The sequence below is a fragment of the Callorhinus ursinus genome, unplaced genomic scaffold (genome assembly GCF_003265705.2).
Source record: "Callorhinus ursinus isolate GAN/ISIS: 27379988/994484 unplaced genomic scaffold, GSC_fseal_2.0 scaffold58, whole genome shotgun sequence".
NCBI classification, from domain to species: domain Eukaryota; kingdom Metazoa; phylum Chordata; class Mammalia; order Carnivora; family Otariidae; genus Callorhinus; species Callorhinus ursinus.
Window position 1 is genome coordinate 8,539,600 of NW_027397120.1, and position 16,543 is coordinate 8,556,142.

Here is a 16,543-nt window from a genome sequence, read left to right on the forward strand (position 1 = left end):
GTCTCCCCTCTGACTTACTCCCCTTCATTCTTCCCCTCCTGCTAACTGGAAGAAAAGGTTTTAATAGATAATGTTCATATATTCATCTTTATACTCATGCGGTCAAAAAAGTTTAAAAAAATTTTTTTTAAGGAGGAAGTGGCCTGTGCTCAGTAGAGTAGTGGCCTGCCCTGATGTTTATGTCCTAGATCAAGAATCTGTGAACGTGCTAGGTTTCATGGCAGAGGGCCTCGAGGTTGCACACGGAATTAAGATTGCTAATCAGCTGACCTTAAAATAGAGAGATGACCCTGGGTTGTCTGGGGGGGCCCAGGGTAGACACAGGGGTCCTTAAAAGTGGAAGGGGGGGCACAGGACAGCTTGTGAGATGGCAACTGTTGCTGGCTTTGAGGCTGAAAGAAGGGGCCCTGAGCAGGGAATGTGGGCAGCCTCTAGAAGCTTCCAGAAGATGCACAGCTCTGCTGACACCTAGATCTCAGGACTTCTCATCTCCAGAATGGTAAGGTAATACATGTGTACTATTTAAACTGCTAAGTCTGTAGTGATTTTATGGCATCCATAGGAAACTCATAGCATCCACAAAGGCAAAAGTTTCTAGGGTCCCCAAAAGTCCTCACATGGCCTGGCTGCCCCGCGGCTTTGCTCTCTGATGCAAGGTCATGCCATGCTGGAGAGTTCCAGCTGAAGGCAGGGCCTGCCAGGTAGCTCCATGCTCGACGCGCATTTTAACTGAATGGAACTGGGGCCAATTCTCTTCTCTCTATTTAGGATTCTTGTGAGCCATTTCTTTGGTTCCTTTTGTCCTGGTCTCTTGAGTGACTCTTCCAGATTTAAAGGGCTTTAAATATCTTCTTTTTACTTTAAGTTCTCTGCAGTGGAGCTCCTTAACTAGGAGCTGCCTCATCCTTTACCCAAATTTATTGGACTTGGCCCCCAAAGTGGTATTTTTCCCCTCTTACCCGGTAGACATTTTTTACTGGAGGTAATGGAAACTGGATAATATTTCTAAGTTTATAACATTCCCTCCTATCGTCTGCATTTTCGGAAGGCCGTGGTAACTGGTCCAAAGTGAAAAATCTAATAAATCAATGGGCTGATTTTTCAGTGCCCAACATTTGTCTGTACTGAGAATATAGCAGACCCATTTAACCACGTAGCTGATTCCAGCAGAGAGAGGAGGCAGGATGGAGGGAGAGAACAAGGAGCATGTATTTTGTGTTCTTGAGTGCCATGGGTACCATGCCTATTAGAGACAAAAGGCAACACCCCCCCCATATTGTTTCAAGATGCTACAAAAGGCAAGTTTTAGACCTCTGGGGAGCAGTGGTCTTGCCAATATAGCTTGGCCACAGCCAGGATCTGAGCCTGCAAAGCTCTGTCAAGGAGGTGATGGGCAGGAAGAGAAAGCTGCCAGCCTCCTCATGGTTCCAGCAGAAAACTGGCCTAAACACTAGGAGAGATTGTTGGGCCCTTCCTTCTCTGATTGAAAAGGGATTTAATAGTGTGCTTTCCCTGCTTGTGTGAGAAAGTGGACAACCCTCAGTGCTATTTACAGCTGGGGTCGTGGCTTATTCGTGGTCCTTTGAGTTGATTGATTTTGCTCGTTTGCCATAGCCAGTGGTATTTGCCGAAGCAGATGATAGTTGTTGGTGAGGATTTGGGGAGAGTCTCTCCTGTGAGGTGGAAGGAGAGAAGAATCTGACCAGCAAGGCCAAGTGTCATGAAACTCCACTGTGCTAGAGCCCCGATGGGCGCCTCGGACCTTACCCTGTGTCCACCCAAAATTAGTTCTTTGTGATTTGAGCTACTCATGTTTTTGCCAGTTATTCCCTTCCTTGTCACTTTGCCTTTTGCTGTACAAAAACTTTGAATTTCTACGTGGCTAATGTAATCAGTCTCTGAAAGGTTTATGTCATACTTGGAAAGGCATTGTCCCTTCTGAGGATGTAAATAATTTCCCCCATATTTCCTTCGAGCGCTTTTATGATTTCGACTTCTGCATTGAAATCTTTGTACCGTTGTATTTTGGAATGTGTGTTGGCTTAGGTGTAACAGATCAAAGTCATTCTCCAGTGGCCACTAGGGTGTCCCAACATTATTTTTTCCCCCATCTTTTCTGCAACTGCTATGGCCTGAATGTCCATGTCCTCTCAAAGTTTGTATGTTAAATCCTAATACCTGATGTGGTAGTGTTTGTGGGTAGAGCCCTTGGGAAGAGATTAGGTCATGAGAGTGAAGCCCCCATGATTGGGATTATAAAAGAGGCCCCACCAAGCTCCCTAGCCCCTTCTGCCATGGGAGGTCATAAGGAGAATCTGCGACCTGTGGCACCCTGTGACCATCTCGGACTTCCCAGCCTCCAGAACCGTGAGAAATGAGTTGCTTTTATTTATAAGCCACCCAGTCTGTGCTGTTTGGTTATAGCAGCCCACAGGGACTCAGACTCCAACTGAAGGGATGCCAGCTTGATATTCTAAATTCCTGTCTTTCATAAATTCTAGATATGTCTTTGGTCAGATTTATGGTTTGCAAATAGTTTCTCCCAGTCTGTAGCTTCTTTTTTAATCTTTTCCACATTGGCTTCACATGTTAACCTCTTAGAGGAAAAGGTTTTAATTTCAACCAAGTCTACTTTATTGATTTTTTTTTTTTATTTCCTTTATGGGTTGTGTTTTGGGGTCATGTTTAAGAACTCTTTATTAAGCTCTAGATCCCAAAGACTTTCTTGTATAGTATCCTCTAAAGTTTTGTAGTTTTATGTTTTACATTTAAACGTATGATCCATTTTGAGTTAATTTTTATATAAACTGTTAAGTTTAGTGGGATTTAATGATATATCCGGTTAAACCTAATGCTGTATTAATTGTGTATAGATACGTATTTGCTTCCTCACCAAAGCTGAACAGACTATCTCTCCACCGTAAAATTGCTTTTGCACCTTTTTGTTTAAAGTCAGTTGGCCATGGGGCACCCAAGCTGGCTCAGTCAGTAGAACGTGGGATTCTTGATCTTGGGGTTTTAAGTTTGAGCCCCGCATTGGGCATAGAGAAAACTTAAACATAAAATCTTAAAAAAAAAAAAAAGTTGGCCGTATTTATGTGGGTTTATTTCTGAGTTCTCTGCTCTCTTCCACAGATCTGTGTGTCTGTCCCTCAGATCTGTGTGTCTGTCCCTCCATCCGTACTGCCTTGTCTTTATTAGTGTAGCTATATAATGTCTTGAAACAGGGTAGATGGATTTCTCTCACTTCATTCCCTTTTCAAAATTGTTTTAGCAATTCTAGTTCCTTTGCCTTCCTATATTAATTTTAGAATAATATTGTTTATATCTATAAAAAAAGTCTTAAGAGGATTTAACAGGAATTGCATTAAACCTGTCTATTAACTTAGGGAGAATCGACAGCTTCCCCACACTGAATCTTCTAATCCACAAACAGGGAATGGTTTCTCATTTATTTATAGTTCTTGATCTCCCTCACCAGTGTTTAGAGTTTTTTAGTGTACAAATCCAGTACATGTTTTGTTAGATTTACACCTAAGAATTTCCTCTCTTTTGAGCACACGTGAATGGTACTGTTTGCTAATATTTGATTAAGGATTTTTGCATTAATATTCATATGTGACATTAGGTTAAAGTTTCCCTTCTGTGAGCAATCTGTTGATTTTTGGTATCGAATCTTCCACAAGTGAGGGAGGGAGGATTTCCTTGCTTTTCTATGCTTGGAGTACGTCCAGGCATGAGCTTTCTGTGGGGCTGGGGGGGAGCTCTTGCATGACTGCCTCTGCACCAGTCCTCAGGCTGTTTAGATTTTCTGTCTCTTTAGTTGGTTTTGATAAATTCTATTGTCCTAGAACATTTGTGTTTTGAAATATATTCATATTCGATTCAGCAAAATTGTTTAAGGATTCATTTCTTCTGGCCAGTGATTATTTTCTCATGATTTTGAAGTGTTTGTGCATTTCCTTCTTTTACTTCACTAGACTATCTAATGTCTATCTTACCATTTTCCCCTCCTTTATTTATTTTTAATTTAAAAAATTTTTTTTATTTATTTATTTGACAGAGAGAGAGAGAGCACACAAGCAGGGGGAGAGGCAGAGGGAGAGGGAGAAGCAAGCTCCCTGCTGATCAGGGAGCCCGATGTGGGGCTCGATCCCAGGACTCCGAGATCATGACCTGAACCGAAGGTAGATGCTTAACTGACTTGAGCCACCCAGGAACCCGTCCCCTTCTTTTTTTTTTTTTTTAAAGATTTATTTATTTTAGAGAGAGAGAGAGTGCACGCGCACATGAGTGGGGGAGGGGCAGAGGGAGAGAATCTTCAAGCTGACTTCCCACTGAGCGTGGAGCCGGATGCAGGGCTTAATCTCATGACCATGAGGTCACGACCTGAGCAGAAACCAAAAGTTGGATGCTCAACTGACTGAGCCACCCAGGCACCCCTTTCCCTTCCTTTTTTAAGAATAGCAATCCTTGGAATTATTTATTAGTTCTGCTCTTTTTCTGTTTTTGAATTCATTAATTTCTGTGGATCGATTCTTTCCTTTTGCTTTGTTTAGATTTATTATTCCACTAACTCTCTGAGTTGGACTCTTCATTCATTCATTTATTTTTCTCCCTCTTATTTAGTGATACCACTTTGTAAGACTGAGAAACCTCTGCTAAGTACTGCTTACCTCTGTCCTGGTGGTGCCGACATAGGATGTGTTATTACTGTTGTTTTCTAGATGCTCTTTAGTTTCGATTTTGGTTTTCTCTTGGATCAGAGATTGTTTAGGAGACTGATTTACGTTTCCTGGGGCAAGTGCGTTTTGGATTTTTGATTTCATACATGGCTTATTGTATCAGAGAATATTGTCTCTACTTTCTAATTTCTTGGTACTTGGGAAGTTTCTTTTGAGATCTAAAATAGAAGGACTATTTTTGTTTTCAGACTACAGAACACATGTATAGCTGTTGGATTTACCTTATTAGTTATGGTGTTTAATCTCCTTTATGCTGATCCATCATGGCCGAGGGAGACTGTCTCTCTCCATCCTGTGTCTCCTCTAATTTGTTTCATTAATGTTGGTGCTATGTTTTAGCGCATAGAGATTCATAACTGCTTAATGCCTTATTGTGAGCTCTGTCCTTTGGAATCACATTATCACATAGTGCCATTCTTTGTCTGGCTTAATGCTTTTTTAACATGCAGACTTTACAATTGCAATCCTCGCTTTTTCTGTGTTTGCATTTGCTGATATCCATGTGCCCCTACTTCTGTTTCATTGTTTCTGACTCACTTTGTGTGTTTTTTGTGTATATCCACAGAGTTGTGTTTCCTCTGATGATTAGGAAGGTCTGTAATGTAGTTCTTGTGGCTCTTTCTCTGACTACAATTTTCTATAATGCCCCAATACAGTATTTCTTCAGACACTACTGATGAACACCCTGTTATGAACAAATGATTAAATGTGTGTAATTCTCCTTCATATCCTCCCCTCTCCCTCTGCTCCTTCCAATTTTAGCTGACTTGTACCTGGCTTACTGTTCACCTCTGCGTGGTAAATGTTCCTAAACCTCCACTACCTAATTTATTACTTTTAATATCTTTTAATTGCCCTTCTCCTTCTTTAGCTATTTGGGGCGGATTAAAAAGCACCAGGATACCTGGGTTTGGGGTCTGAACTGGGAAAGCCTCTTGAACTTTCTATGCTCAGTAGCACCATCTTCCCAAGGAGCCGCCTTCTGTGCATGGGACAGGCTGCGAACTGTCCGTCCTCTGTGTGACCCCGAGCGAGCCACCGGACTTCATTGCTTCTGTTTCTTTATGCAAAATGGGAATAATGATTGTTACTGACCTCATAGTGTTGATTAAATGAAATAAAATAAGTAACAGAGCTAGAAGTGTGGCTGGCACAAAATTCCCGTCCGGTAGGTGTTCCTGATTATACCCGATGATCCTGGTTCCTGGAACCAAATGAAGCTGTAGTGGAAAGTGGGCATCCCAGAGGGTGTGCACACTAGATACCTCTGAGGGCTGTAAGGAAAACCATGGAGCCCTCTTCCCCCCCTCCGCAAGAGCCCTTTCTGCAGCAGAGACGGTGCACTAGAAATAATGGAGTTTATATGGGCAGACCTCACAAAACCCAAGCAGCATGGAACCAGAACAACGAAAACTGACAACAATCCTAATAAAAACATCAGCATCAGCATGTTACATCCGATATTCAAGTACGTAAAAGGGTACTACTTTGAACAGAAGGCTGAAGTTAGCTTGGAAGGGTTGAGGCTGCTATGTTAGGTTTGGGAGACAGGGATAGGTCGGACATCGCCGTCAGAAGGTAGGGTGGAGGTTAGCAGCTGCGACTCCAGCCAGATGTCATGGGGACAGAGATGAAAGCTTTGGATCATTATCTTTTGCCTGTTTCTTTTGTGCAAAGATAGTAAATAACTGTGCAACGACCACTTCCAAGTTAGAGTGCGTGGCCAAACTGCGCAGAGAGGAAGAAGGAGGGTGGGTGTTGTGTTGGGATCCTCGATGGCCTGCTGCATCCAGCTGAGCTCGTGCGGCTTCCGTTTGGCTACTGTGACTCAGTGGTACAAACATTAACAGGCTGGGAGACCGTCGTGTATGGACCACAGTGAATTCTGCCTTCTACTGGCATTATTCCTCTCTGTACACACACACACACACACACACTGAGTATCTGTGTATAACACAGGTGCGAGGGCCTCTGTGAAACTTAGCCAGTGGATTCTCTGTATTACCAAGTCCATTCTGAATTGTGGTCTCAAGGCACAGCTGAGGTCCAGAAAAATGAGTGCTTTCCCCTCATAGTCCTCTACTCAGAATCTTCTGGTCTTTTTGGAATTTCTGGTAGGTGTCCAACCATCTCAGCAGAAATTTCCAAACCATGTTTGGTAATTCTGATTTGGGAGAAAGGAGACTTTCAAACAGGAAAAGACATGATTTGGCGGGGTCCATGTTCTCCCCGCGTGGGCTTGGCCGCTTCCACCCACGCTGGCAAAATGGCAGCCCGCAGCCAGGCCTGGGCATCATTCTGCATTTGCCGCTGCCCTGTTTCATTATAGAACGGTCATGATGAAAATCACGACCACGTGGTGAGCTCCTTCAGTAGCAAGTACATCACATATACTAACTTTGTGCCTTACGACAGCCCTGGAAGTCAGAATTCAACAACGCACCTTTACAGGGAACCATGCGGAATTAGGACAAGGCAGAGTGGGCCTCTGGGCCCAGGTCTGTGGCCCGATCCCAGGACGCCATCTGCTGCAGGAATTGTGGCCAGCAGCTCTGCATGCCCCGAGACACTCCAGCTTGGCCTGGGAACATCTACTTCTCCCGGTGATGTGGATTGTGCTCCCTCCATACCATCTCTCATGCCTGGTAGGAAGGTTCCTGTTTTCTTGTTAGAAAGAGAGACTTTGGGGGAGACTTTCCATGTGGTGCTAGCTTCAGTCTGGGTGGAGGGAGTGGTTGAGCGCATGTTCTTTTTCTAAGCATCTTTTTAAAGTTAACATCTTTGCTAAGTTTCAGAAAGCCACTGTTTTTCTTCTTTTTGAATAGCCTTCTGGTCTCCCGTGTTTCTTTAAAGTCTATTTAAAAAAATAACAGCAGCGCGGCCAACAGACCAGTCAACTGGCAATGCATTTAGAACACAAGGCAGGCAATAGGAAGTAAAAAGCAAAATGCTTTCCAGTTTTCCTCATATGAAATTCCACTGACTTTCTCTCCAGGGTCGCATAGTAAAATGTGAACTCTTAAAAGAAAAATAAAAAAGAATCCTTGTTTTTTTGATCCTGCTTTGAATTTATAACTGGGATGTAAATTGGCCTCAATTCTTGCATGCCTTGATGAAAATGACCCTAACCTGGGCGGGGAAATTGAGAAAGTGCCAGAGCACAGCAGACATGAGAAAGAAATATGGGCATTAATTTTTAAAAACCATGGGTGTAGCTTTAAAAGTCAAATAGCACTACTTATACTTAAAAATAGTAGCCTCCAGGGGCGTCTGGGTGGCTCAGTTGGTTAAGCATCCGACTCTTGATCTCAGCTCAGGTCTTGATCTAAGGGTCGTGAGTTCAAGCCTGGAGTTGGGCTCCACGCCGAGTGTGGAGCCTAGTTAAAAAAAAAAAAATAGTAACCTCTGTCCCATACCCTGGGTCTTGATTCCTGGTGCCCCGCTACTGCTGCAAACCCTTTAGCCGTCTCTTCTATTTTATTTATCTTAATGCCTGTATTTCTGAACGAATGCTTTTAGTACTCTTGCATGATTGTTTTATTTTATTTATTTATTTTTTAAGATTTTGTTTATTTATTTTAGAGAGAGAGAGAGAGAGAGAGAGAGCAGGAGGAGGAGCAGGGTGGGGGGGGAGGAAGGGGGAAAGAATCTCGAGCAGTCTCCCGGCTGAGCACGGAGCCTGACATGGAGCTCAGTCTCACAACCCTGAGATCATGACCTGAGCTGAAACCTAGAGTTGGATGCTTAACCGAGTGTGCCACCCAGGTGCCTTTCTTGCCTGATTGTTTTAAGTTAGTTATTATCTGTCCACTTTCTACTGTGAAAGCTGAGAATGTCTTTTTTTTTTTTTTTAAGATTTTACTCATTTATTTGAGAGAGACAAATAGTGTGAATAGGGAGAGGGGAAGAGGGAGAGGGAGAGAATCTCAAGCAGCCTCCAGGCTGAGCATGGAGCCCAACACGGGGCTTGATGTCACAACCCTGAGATCATGACCTGAACCGAAATCAAGAGTTGGACATTTAACCAACTGAGCCACCCAGGTGCCCCGAGAATGTTTTTTATTGACTTACCTCCAATGGGAATGCACACACACGTACACACGTACACACGTACACACACACACACACACTCATTTTGTCTGTCTCTGTCTCTGCGTCTCCTCCCATCCTCTCATGGGAGTTATGTTACCAATTTTAGCTAAATCAGTATTTAATGTTTGCATCGTGGTCATATAGCTGGGTCACATGATATACTATAATTATATTCTTTCCTCTGTAGCTTTTTTGCTTTTCCTGGAGGTAACAATCCCTTCTTTTTAATGGTTCCTTGGTTTTCTCGGTGCCTATTGCCAGTTCACTCCAAAGCTTTCTCATAGACCTGAAAATCTCCCCTGAATACATCTATAATATCAAAATTGGGTCTTATTCTTGTCTTCCCGGAGACCCCTCCTGGAGCCATGGGGCCTCTGCTGGGATCTGAGCTTGTCTGGTCTGCAGGCCCATGGCCGAGCTCTGGCCGGCCAGTACTCCTGCTGGAACTCTCTTCACCTGCCTCCTGAGTTGGATTCTGTGTTTCTTGGATCCCATGTCTGTCGGTTTTTCCATTTATTTTGGTGGCATCTGTCTTCTGGGAATGGAGCTTGGGAGGTAAAATTTTGGATTCCTGGAATGTCAGCATAGGCATTTTTGTCGGGCTTACCCTTGATGGGTAGTTTGGAAATAATTTTCCCTAACAATTTTTTTTTTTTGATGTACTGTTCCATGATTCATTGTTTGTGCATAACACCCAGTGCTCCACGCAGAACGTGCCCTCTTTAATACCCATCACCAGGCTAACCCATCCCCCCCTCCCCTCTAGAACCCTCAGTTTGTTTTTCAGAGTCCATCGTCTCTCATGGTTCATCTGCCCCTCTGATTTACTCCCCTTCATTCTTCCCCTCCTGCTATCTTCTTTTTTTTTTCTTAACATATATTGCATTATTTGTTTCAGAGGTACAGATCTGTGATTCAACAGTCTTGCACAATTCACAGCACTCACCATAGCACATACCCTCCCCAATGTCTGTCACCCAGCCACCCCATCCCTCCCACCCCCCCCACTCCAGCAACGCTCAGTTTGTTTCCTGAGATTAAGAATTCCTCATATCGGTGAGGTCATATGACACATGTCTTTCTCTGATTGACTTATTTCACTCAACATAACACCCTCCAGTTCCATCCACGTCGTTGCAAAGGGCAAGATCTCATTCCTTTTGATGGCTGCATAATATTCCATTGTGTATATATACCACATCTTCTTTATCCATTCATCTGTCGATGGACATCGTGGCTCTTTCCACACAGTTTGGCTGTTGTGGACATTGCTGCTATAAACATCGGGGTGCACGTACCCCTTCGGATCCCTACATTTGTATCTTCGTGGTAAATACCCAGTAGTGCAATTACTGGATCGTATGGTAGCTCTCTTTTCAACTGTTTGAGGAACCTCCATACTGTTTTCCAGAGTGGCTGCACCAGCTTGCATTCCCACCAACAGTGTAGGAGGGTTCCCCTTTTTCTGCATCCCCGCCAACATCTGTCATTTCCTGACTTGTTAATTTTAGCCTTTCTGACTCAAGTGAGGTGGTATCTCATTGAGGTTTTGATTTGGATTTCCCTGACGCCGAGCGATGTTGAGCACCTTTTCATGGGTCTTTTGGCCATTTGGATGCCTTTTTTGGAAAAATGTGTGTTCATGTCTTCTGCCCATTTTTTGATTGAATTAGTTGTTCTTTGGGTGTTGAGTTTGACAAGTTCTTTATAGATTTTGGATACTAGCCCTTTATCTGATATGTCATTTGCAAATATTTTCTCCCATTCTGTCGGTTGTCTTTTGCTTTTGTGGACTGTTTCTTTTGCTGTGCAAAAGCTTTTTATCTTGATGAAATCCCAATAGTTCATTTTTGCCCTGGCTTCCCTTGCCTTTGGCGATGTTTCTAGGAAGAAGTTGCTGCGGCTGAGGTCGAAGAGGTTGCTGCCTGTGTTCTCCTTTAGGATTCTGATGGACTCCTGTCTCACGTTTAGGTCTTTCAACCATTTGGAGTCTATTTTCGTGTGTGGTGTAAGGAAGTGGTCCAGTTTCATTCTTCTGCATGTGGCTGTCCAATTTTCCCAACACCATTTGTTGAAGAGACTGTCTTTTTTCCACTGGACATTCTTTCCTGCTTTGTCAAAGATGAGTTGACCATAGAGTTGAGGGTCCATTTCTGGGCTCTCTATTCTATTCCATTGATCTATGTGTCTGTTTTTGTGCCAGTACCATACTGTTTTGATGATGACAGCTTTGTCATAGAGCTGGAAGTCTGGAATTGTGATGCCGCCAGCTTTACTTTTCTTTTTCAACATTCCTCTGGCTATTCGGGGTCTCTTCTGGTTCCATAAATATTTTAGGATTATTTGTTCCATTTCTTTGAAAAAAGTGGATGGTATTTTGATGGGGATTGCATTGAATGTGTAGATTGCTCTAGGTAGCATTGACATCTTCACAATGTTCTTCTAATCCATGAGCATGGAACGTTTTTCCATTTCTTTGTGTCTTCTTCAGTTTCTTTCATGAGTATTTTATAGTTTTCTGCGTACAGATCCTTTGCCTCTTTGGTTAAATTTATTCCTAGGTATCTAATGGTTTTGGGTGCAATTGTAAATGGGATCGACTCCTTGATTTGTCTCTCTTCTTTCTTGTTGTTGGTGTATAGGAATGCCACTGATTTCTGTGCATTGATTTTTTATCCTGCTACTTTCCCGAATTCCTGTATGAGTTCCAGCAATTTTGGGGTGGAGTCTTTTGGGTTTCCCACATACAGTATCATATCATCTGCAAAGAGTGAGAGTTTGACTTCCTCCTTGCCGATTTGGATGCCTTTGATTACTTTTTGTTGTCTGATTGCTGTGGCTAGGACTTCCAATACTATGTTGAATAGCAGTGGTGAGAGTGGACATCCCTGCCGCGTTCCTGACCTTAGGGGAAAAGCTCTCAGCTTTTCCCCATTGAGAATGATATTCGCTGTAGGTTTTTCATAGATGGCTTTTATGATAATTGAGGTATGTACCCTCTATCCCTATACTCTGAAGAGTTTTGATCAAGAAAGGGTGCTGTACTTTGTCAAATGCTTTTTCTGCATCTGTTGAGAGGATCATATGATTCTTGTTCTTTCTTTTGTTAATGTACTGTATCACGTTGATTGATTTGCGGATGTTGAACCAGCCTTGCAGCCCAGGGATAAATCCCACTTGGTCATGGTGAATAATCCTTTTAATGTACTGTTGGATCCTATTGGCTAGTATTTTGGTGAGAATTTTTGCATCCATGTTCATCAAGGATATTGGCCTGTAATTCTCCTTTTTGATGGGGTCTTTGTCTGGTTTGGGGATCAAGGTAATGGTGGCCTCATAAAAGGAGTTTGGAAGTTTTCCTTCCATTTCTATTTTTTGGAACAGTTTCAGGAGAATAGGTATTAATTCTTCTTGAAATGTCTGATAGAATTCCCCTGGGAAGCCATCTGGCCCTGGGCTTTTGTTTGTTGGGAGATTTTTGATGACTGTTTCAATTTCCTTAGTGGTTATAGGTCTGTTCAGGTTTTCTGTTTCTTCCTGGTTCAATTTTGGTAGTTGATACGTCTCTAGGAAAGCACCTATTTCTTCCAGGTTATCTAATTTGCTGGCATAGAATTGCTCATAATATGTTCTTATAATTGTTTGTATTTCTTTGGTGTTGGTTGTGATCTCTCCTCTTTCATTCATGATTTTGTTGATTTGGGTCATTTCTCTTTTCTTCTTGATCAGTCTGGCCGGGGGTTTATCAATCTTGTTAATTCTTTCAAGGAACCAGCTCCTAGTTTCGTGGATCTGTTCTACTGTTCTTTTGGTTTCTAGTTCATTGATTTCTGCTCTGATCTCTATTATTTCTCTTCTCCTGCTGGGTTTAGGCTTTATTTGCTGTTTTTTCTCTAGCTCCTTTAGGCATAGGATTAGGTTGTGTATTTGAGACCTTTCTTGTTTCTTGAGGAAAGCTTGTATTGCTATATGCTTTCCTCTCAGGACTGCCTTTGCTGTATCCCAAAGATTTTGAACAGTTGTGTTTTCATTTTCATTGGTTTCCATGAATTTTTTAAATTTTTCTTTAATTTCCTGGTTGACCCATGCATTGTTTAGTAGGATGCTCTTCAGCTTCCATGTATTTGAGTTCTTTCCGACTTTCCTCTTGTGATTGAGTTCTAGTTTCCAAGCATTGTGGTCTGAAAATATGCAGGGAATGATCCCCCTCTTTTCATACCGGTTGAGACCTGATTTGTGACCTAGGATGTGATCGATTCTGGAGAATGTTCCATGGGCACTAGAGAAGAATGTGTATTCCGTTGCTTTGGGATGGAATATTCTGAATATGTCTGTGAAGTCCATTTGGTCCAGTGTGTCATTTAAAGTCTTTATTTCCTTGTTGATCTTTTGCTTAGATGATCTGTCCATTTCAGTCAGGGGGGTGTTAAAGTCCCCCACTATTATTGTATTGTTGTCAATGTGTTTCTTTGCTTTTGTTATTAATTGCCTTATATAATTGGCTGCTCCCATGTTCGGGGCATAGATATTTACAATTGTTAGATCTTCTTGTTGGATAGACCCTTTAAGCAGGATATAGTGTCCTTCTTCATCTCTTATTACAGTCTTTGTTTTAAAATCTAATTTGTCTGATATAAGGATTGCCACCCCAGCTTTCTTTTGGTGTCCATTAGCATGGTAAGTGGTTTTCCACCCCGTCACTTTCAATCTGGGGGTGTCTTTGGGACTAAAATGAGTCTCTTGCAGACAGCATATGGATGGGTCTTGTTTTTTAATCCAATCTGATAGCCTGTGTCTTTTGATTGGGGCATTGAGCCCACTTACATTCGGGGTAACTATTGAAACGTATGAATTTAATGCCATTGTATTGCCTGTAAGGTGACTGTTTCTGTATATTGTCTGTGTTCCTTTCTGGGCTATGCTGCTTTTAGGCTCTGTCTTTGCTTAGAGGACCCCTTTCAATATTTCTTGGAGGGCTGGTTTCGTGTTTGCAAATTCCTTTAGTTTTTGTTTGTCCTGGAAGCTTTTTATCTCTCCTTCTATTTTCAATGATAGCCTAGCTGGATATAGTATTCTTGGCTGCATATTTTTCTCGTTTAGTGGTCTGAAGATACCATGCCAGTCCTTTCTGGCCTGCCAGGTCTCTGTGGACAGGTCTGTTGCCAATCTAATGTTTCTACCATTGTAGGTTACATATCTCTTCTCCCGATCTGCTTTCAGGATTTTCTCTTTGTCTCTGAGACTCGTAAGTTTCACTATTAGATGTCGGGCTGTCGACCTATTTTTATTGATTTTGAGAGGGGTTCTCTGTGCCTCCTGGATTTTGATGCCTGTTTCCTTCCCCACATTAGGGACGTTCTCTGCTATTATTTGCTCCAATATACCTTCTGCCCCTCTCTCTCTTTCTTCTTCTTCTGGGATCCCAATTATTCTAATGTTGTTTTGTCTTATCGTATCGCTTATCTCTCGAATTCTGCCCTCATGATCCAGTAGTTATCTCTCTTTTTCTCAGCTTCTTTATTTTCCATCATTTGGTCTTCTATATCGCTAATTCTCTCTTCTGCCTCATTTATCCTAGCAGTTAGTGCCCCCATTTTCGATTGCACCACATGAATAGCCTTTTTGATTTCGACTTGGTTAGATTTTAGTTCTTTTTATTTCTCCAGGAAGGGTGACTCTAATAACTTCCATGCTTTTTTCAAGCTCAACTAGTATCATTAAAATCATGATTCTGAACTCTAGGTCCAACATCGTACTAATGTCCGTATTGAGTAGGTCCCTGGCAGACGGTACTACCTCTTGTTCTTTTTGCTGAGGTGATTGTTTTCGTCTTGTCATTTTGTCCAGAGGAGAACAGATGAATGAGAGAACAGAATGCGAACAGGTTAACAACGTCCCCAGCAAATATCCTCTAAACAAATCAGAAAAGACCTGAAGCTAGGGGAAAAGAAAGGGAAAGAAAGAGAAAAAAAAAGAAAAAGATAAAAACAAACAAAAACAGAACAACAAAAATCAGAATATGATTGAATATCAGCAGGCTAGTGCATAGATCAGTGTCACACACTAGATTTTGGGTGTATTTTGGTCTGTTAGAAGAAAGTGCCTCCTAAAATTTTAAGGAAAGAAAGACTTATATATGTAGAAAATAAGGGTTGATACAATGAAGGGATGGAAGATGACTGTAAAGATGAAAATTATAAATGATTTTATAAAAGGACTTGATAAGAAGTTGTTTAGGTCACCTGGGTGGCTCAGTCGTTAAGCGTCTGCCTTCGGCCCAGGTCGTGATCCCAGGGTCCTGGGTTTGAGCCTCGCATCGGGCCTCCTGGTCAGCGGGAATCCTGCTTCTCTCTCTTCCACTCCCCCTGCTTGTGTTCCCTCTCTCGCCGTGTTTCTCTCTGTCAAATAAATAAAATGTATTAAAAAATATTTTAAAAAATATAAGAAGTTGTTTGGAAAAGGAAAAGAAGATTTAAAAAAAGAAAAAAAAAGGGAGAGAATGTGATCAGGCAGGAGACTAGAACAAAGCCATACATTAGTGATTTAGGGTGTATTTTGATCTGTTAGAAGAAAGTGTATCTCAAAATTTTAAGGAGAGAACAACTTATATATATATATGCCAAAAATAAGGGTAAGTACTATGAAGGGATAGAATATGACTCTCAAAATGAAAAATAAAAAAATTTTTTTAAAAAAGGGATTGATAAGATGTTGTTTGAAAAAGGGAAAAAGAAAAATAAAAAAAAAAACAGTTAAAAAAATTAACTTTGAAAAACTAAAGAATCATGGTAAAAAAAAAGCCATGAATTCTATGTGCAGTATTCCCCTAGCGCTGGAGTTCTCCTTGATTGGTAAACTTGGTTGTTGGCTGGCTGTTCGTGCTGATCTTCTGGGGGAGGGGCCTGTTGCCGTGGTTCCCAATGTCTTTGCCGGAGGCGGAATTGCCCCGCCCTTGCGGGTCCGGGCTAAGCAAGCTGCTCGGGTTTGCTCTCAGGAGCTTTTGTTCCCTGCAAGCTCTGGTACAGCTTTGGAGGACCAGGGTGAAAATGGCGGCCTCCCAATCCCCACCCGGAGGAGCTGAGAACTCGGGGCCCCGCTCCTCAGTGTGCCCCCAGAGAAAAGCAGTCACTCCCGTGTCCCCGGTCTCCGGCCGCACTCCGTGCTCACCCAGCCTGTGACCGAGCGTTTCTATCTCTGGCACCCGACCCCGTGTGGAGTCTCCAAACCCAGCAGATCCCTGCGGTGCGCTCCCGCGCCGCTCCCCCCGGGGGAGGAATGGGAGTCTCCCCGGATCTGCCGCTTGTTGGGTCCCTGCTGGAGGAGCAGGGGCCCGACTGGGCCGCGGATCACAGTTTATGGCCACTCCGAGCTGAGAGCCCGCGCCTCGGCTCCGTCTCCGCAGCCGGCTTCCCCGCTCCGATCCCTGGGAGCTCTGCCGCACTCAGGCACCCCCGGTCTTTCTGTGACCCCGAGGGTCCTGAGACCACACTGTCCCGCGAGGGTTCCACCCCCCGCTTAGCCACTGGAGCGACGTCCCTCAGCGGAGCCAACTTCTAAAAGGTCCGATTTTGTGCTCGCGGCTCTAGCACTTGCCAGAAGCGGCCAACGGAGGCCCCCTCCCCCGCCGTCTATCTTCCCGAATATCGCCTCGGATTCACTTCTCCGCACGTCCTACTTTCCAGTAAGTGGTCGCTTCTCTGTTCAGA

The 16,543-nt window shown here is 43.0% G+C and overlaps 1 protein-coding gene across 4 annotated transcripts in view; it reads left to right on the plus strand.

Annotated features, from left to right (window-relative positions):
• CPXM2 (carboxypeptidase X, M14 family member 2) overlaps window positions 1-16,543 on the plus strand; it is a 139,499-nt gene that overhangs the window by 62,639 nt on the left and 60,317 nt on the right. The window contains exon 1 of one of the 4 annotated variants that reach the window (XM_073884661.1): window positions 7-499. The exons of the other annotated variants lie outside the window; for them this stretch is intronic. Coding sequence (XP_073740762.1) covers window positions 285-499 — 215 coding nt within the window. The 5' untranslated portion in view covers window positions 7-284. Of the gene's footprint in view, window positions 1-6; window positions 500-16,543 lie in introns of those variants that run through there. 4 annotated transcript variants of the gene reach the window in all.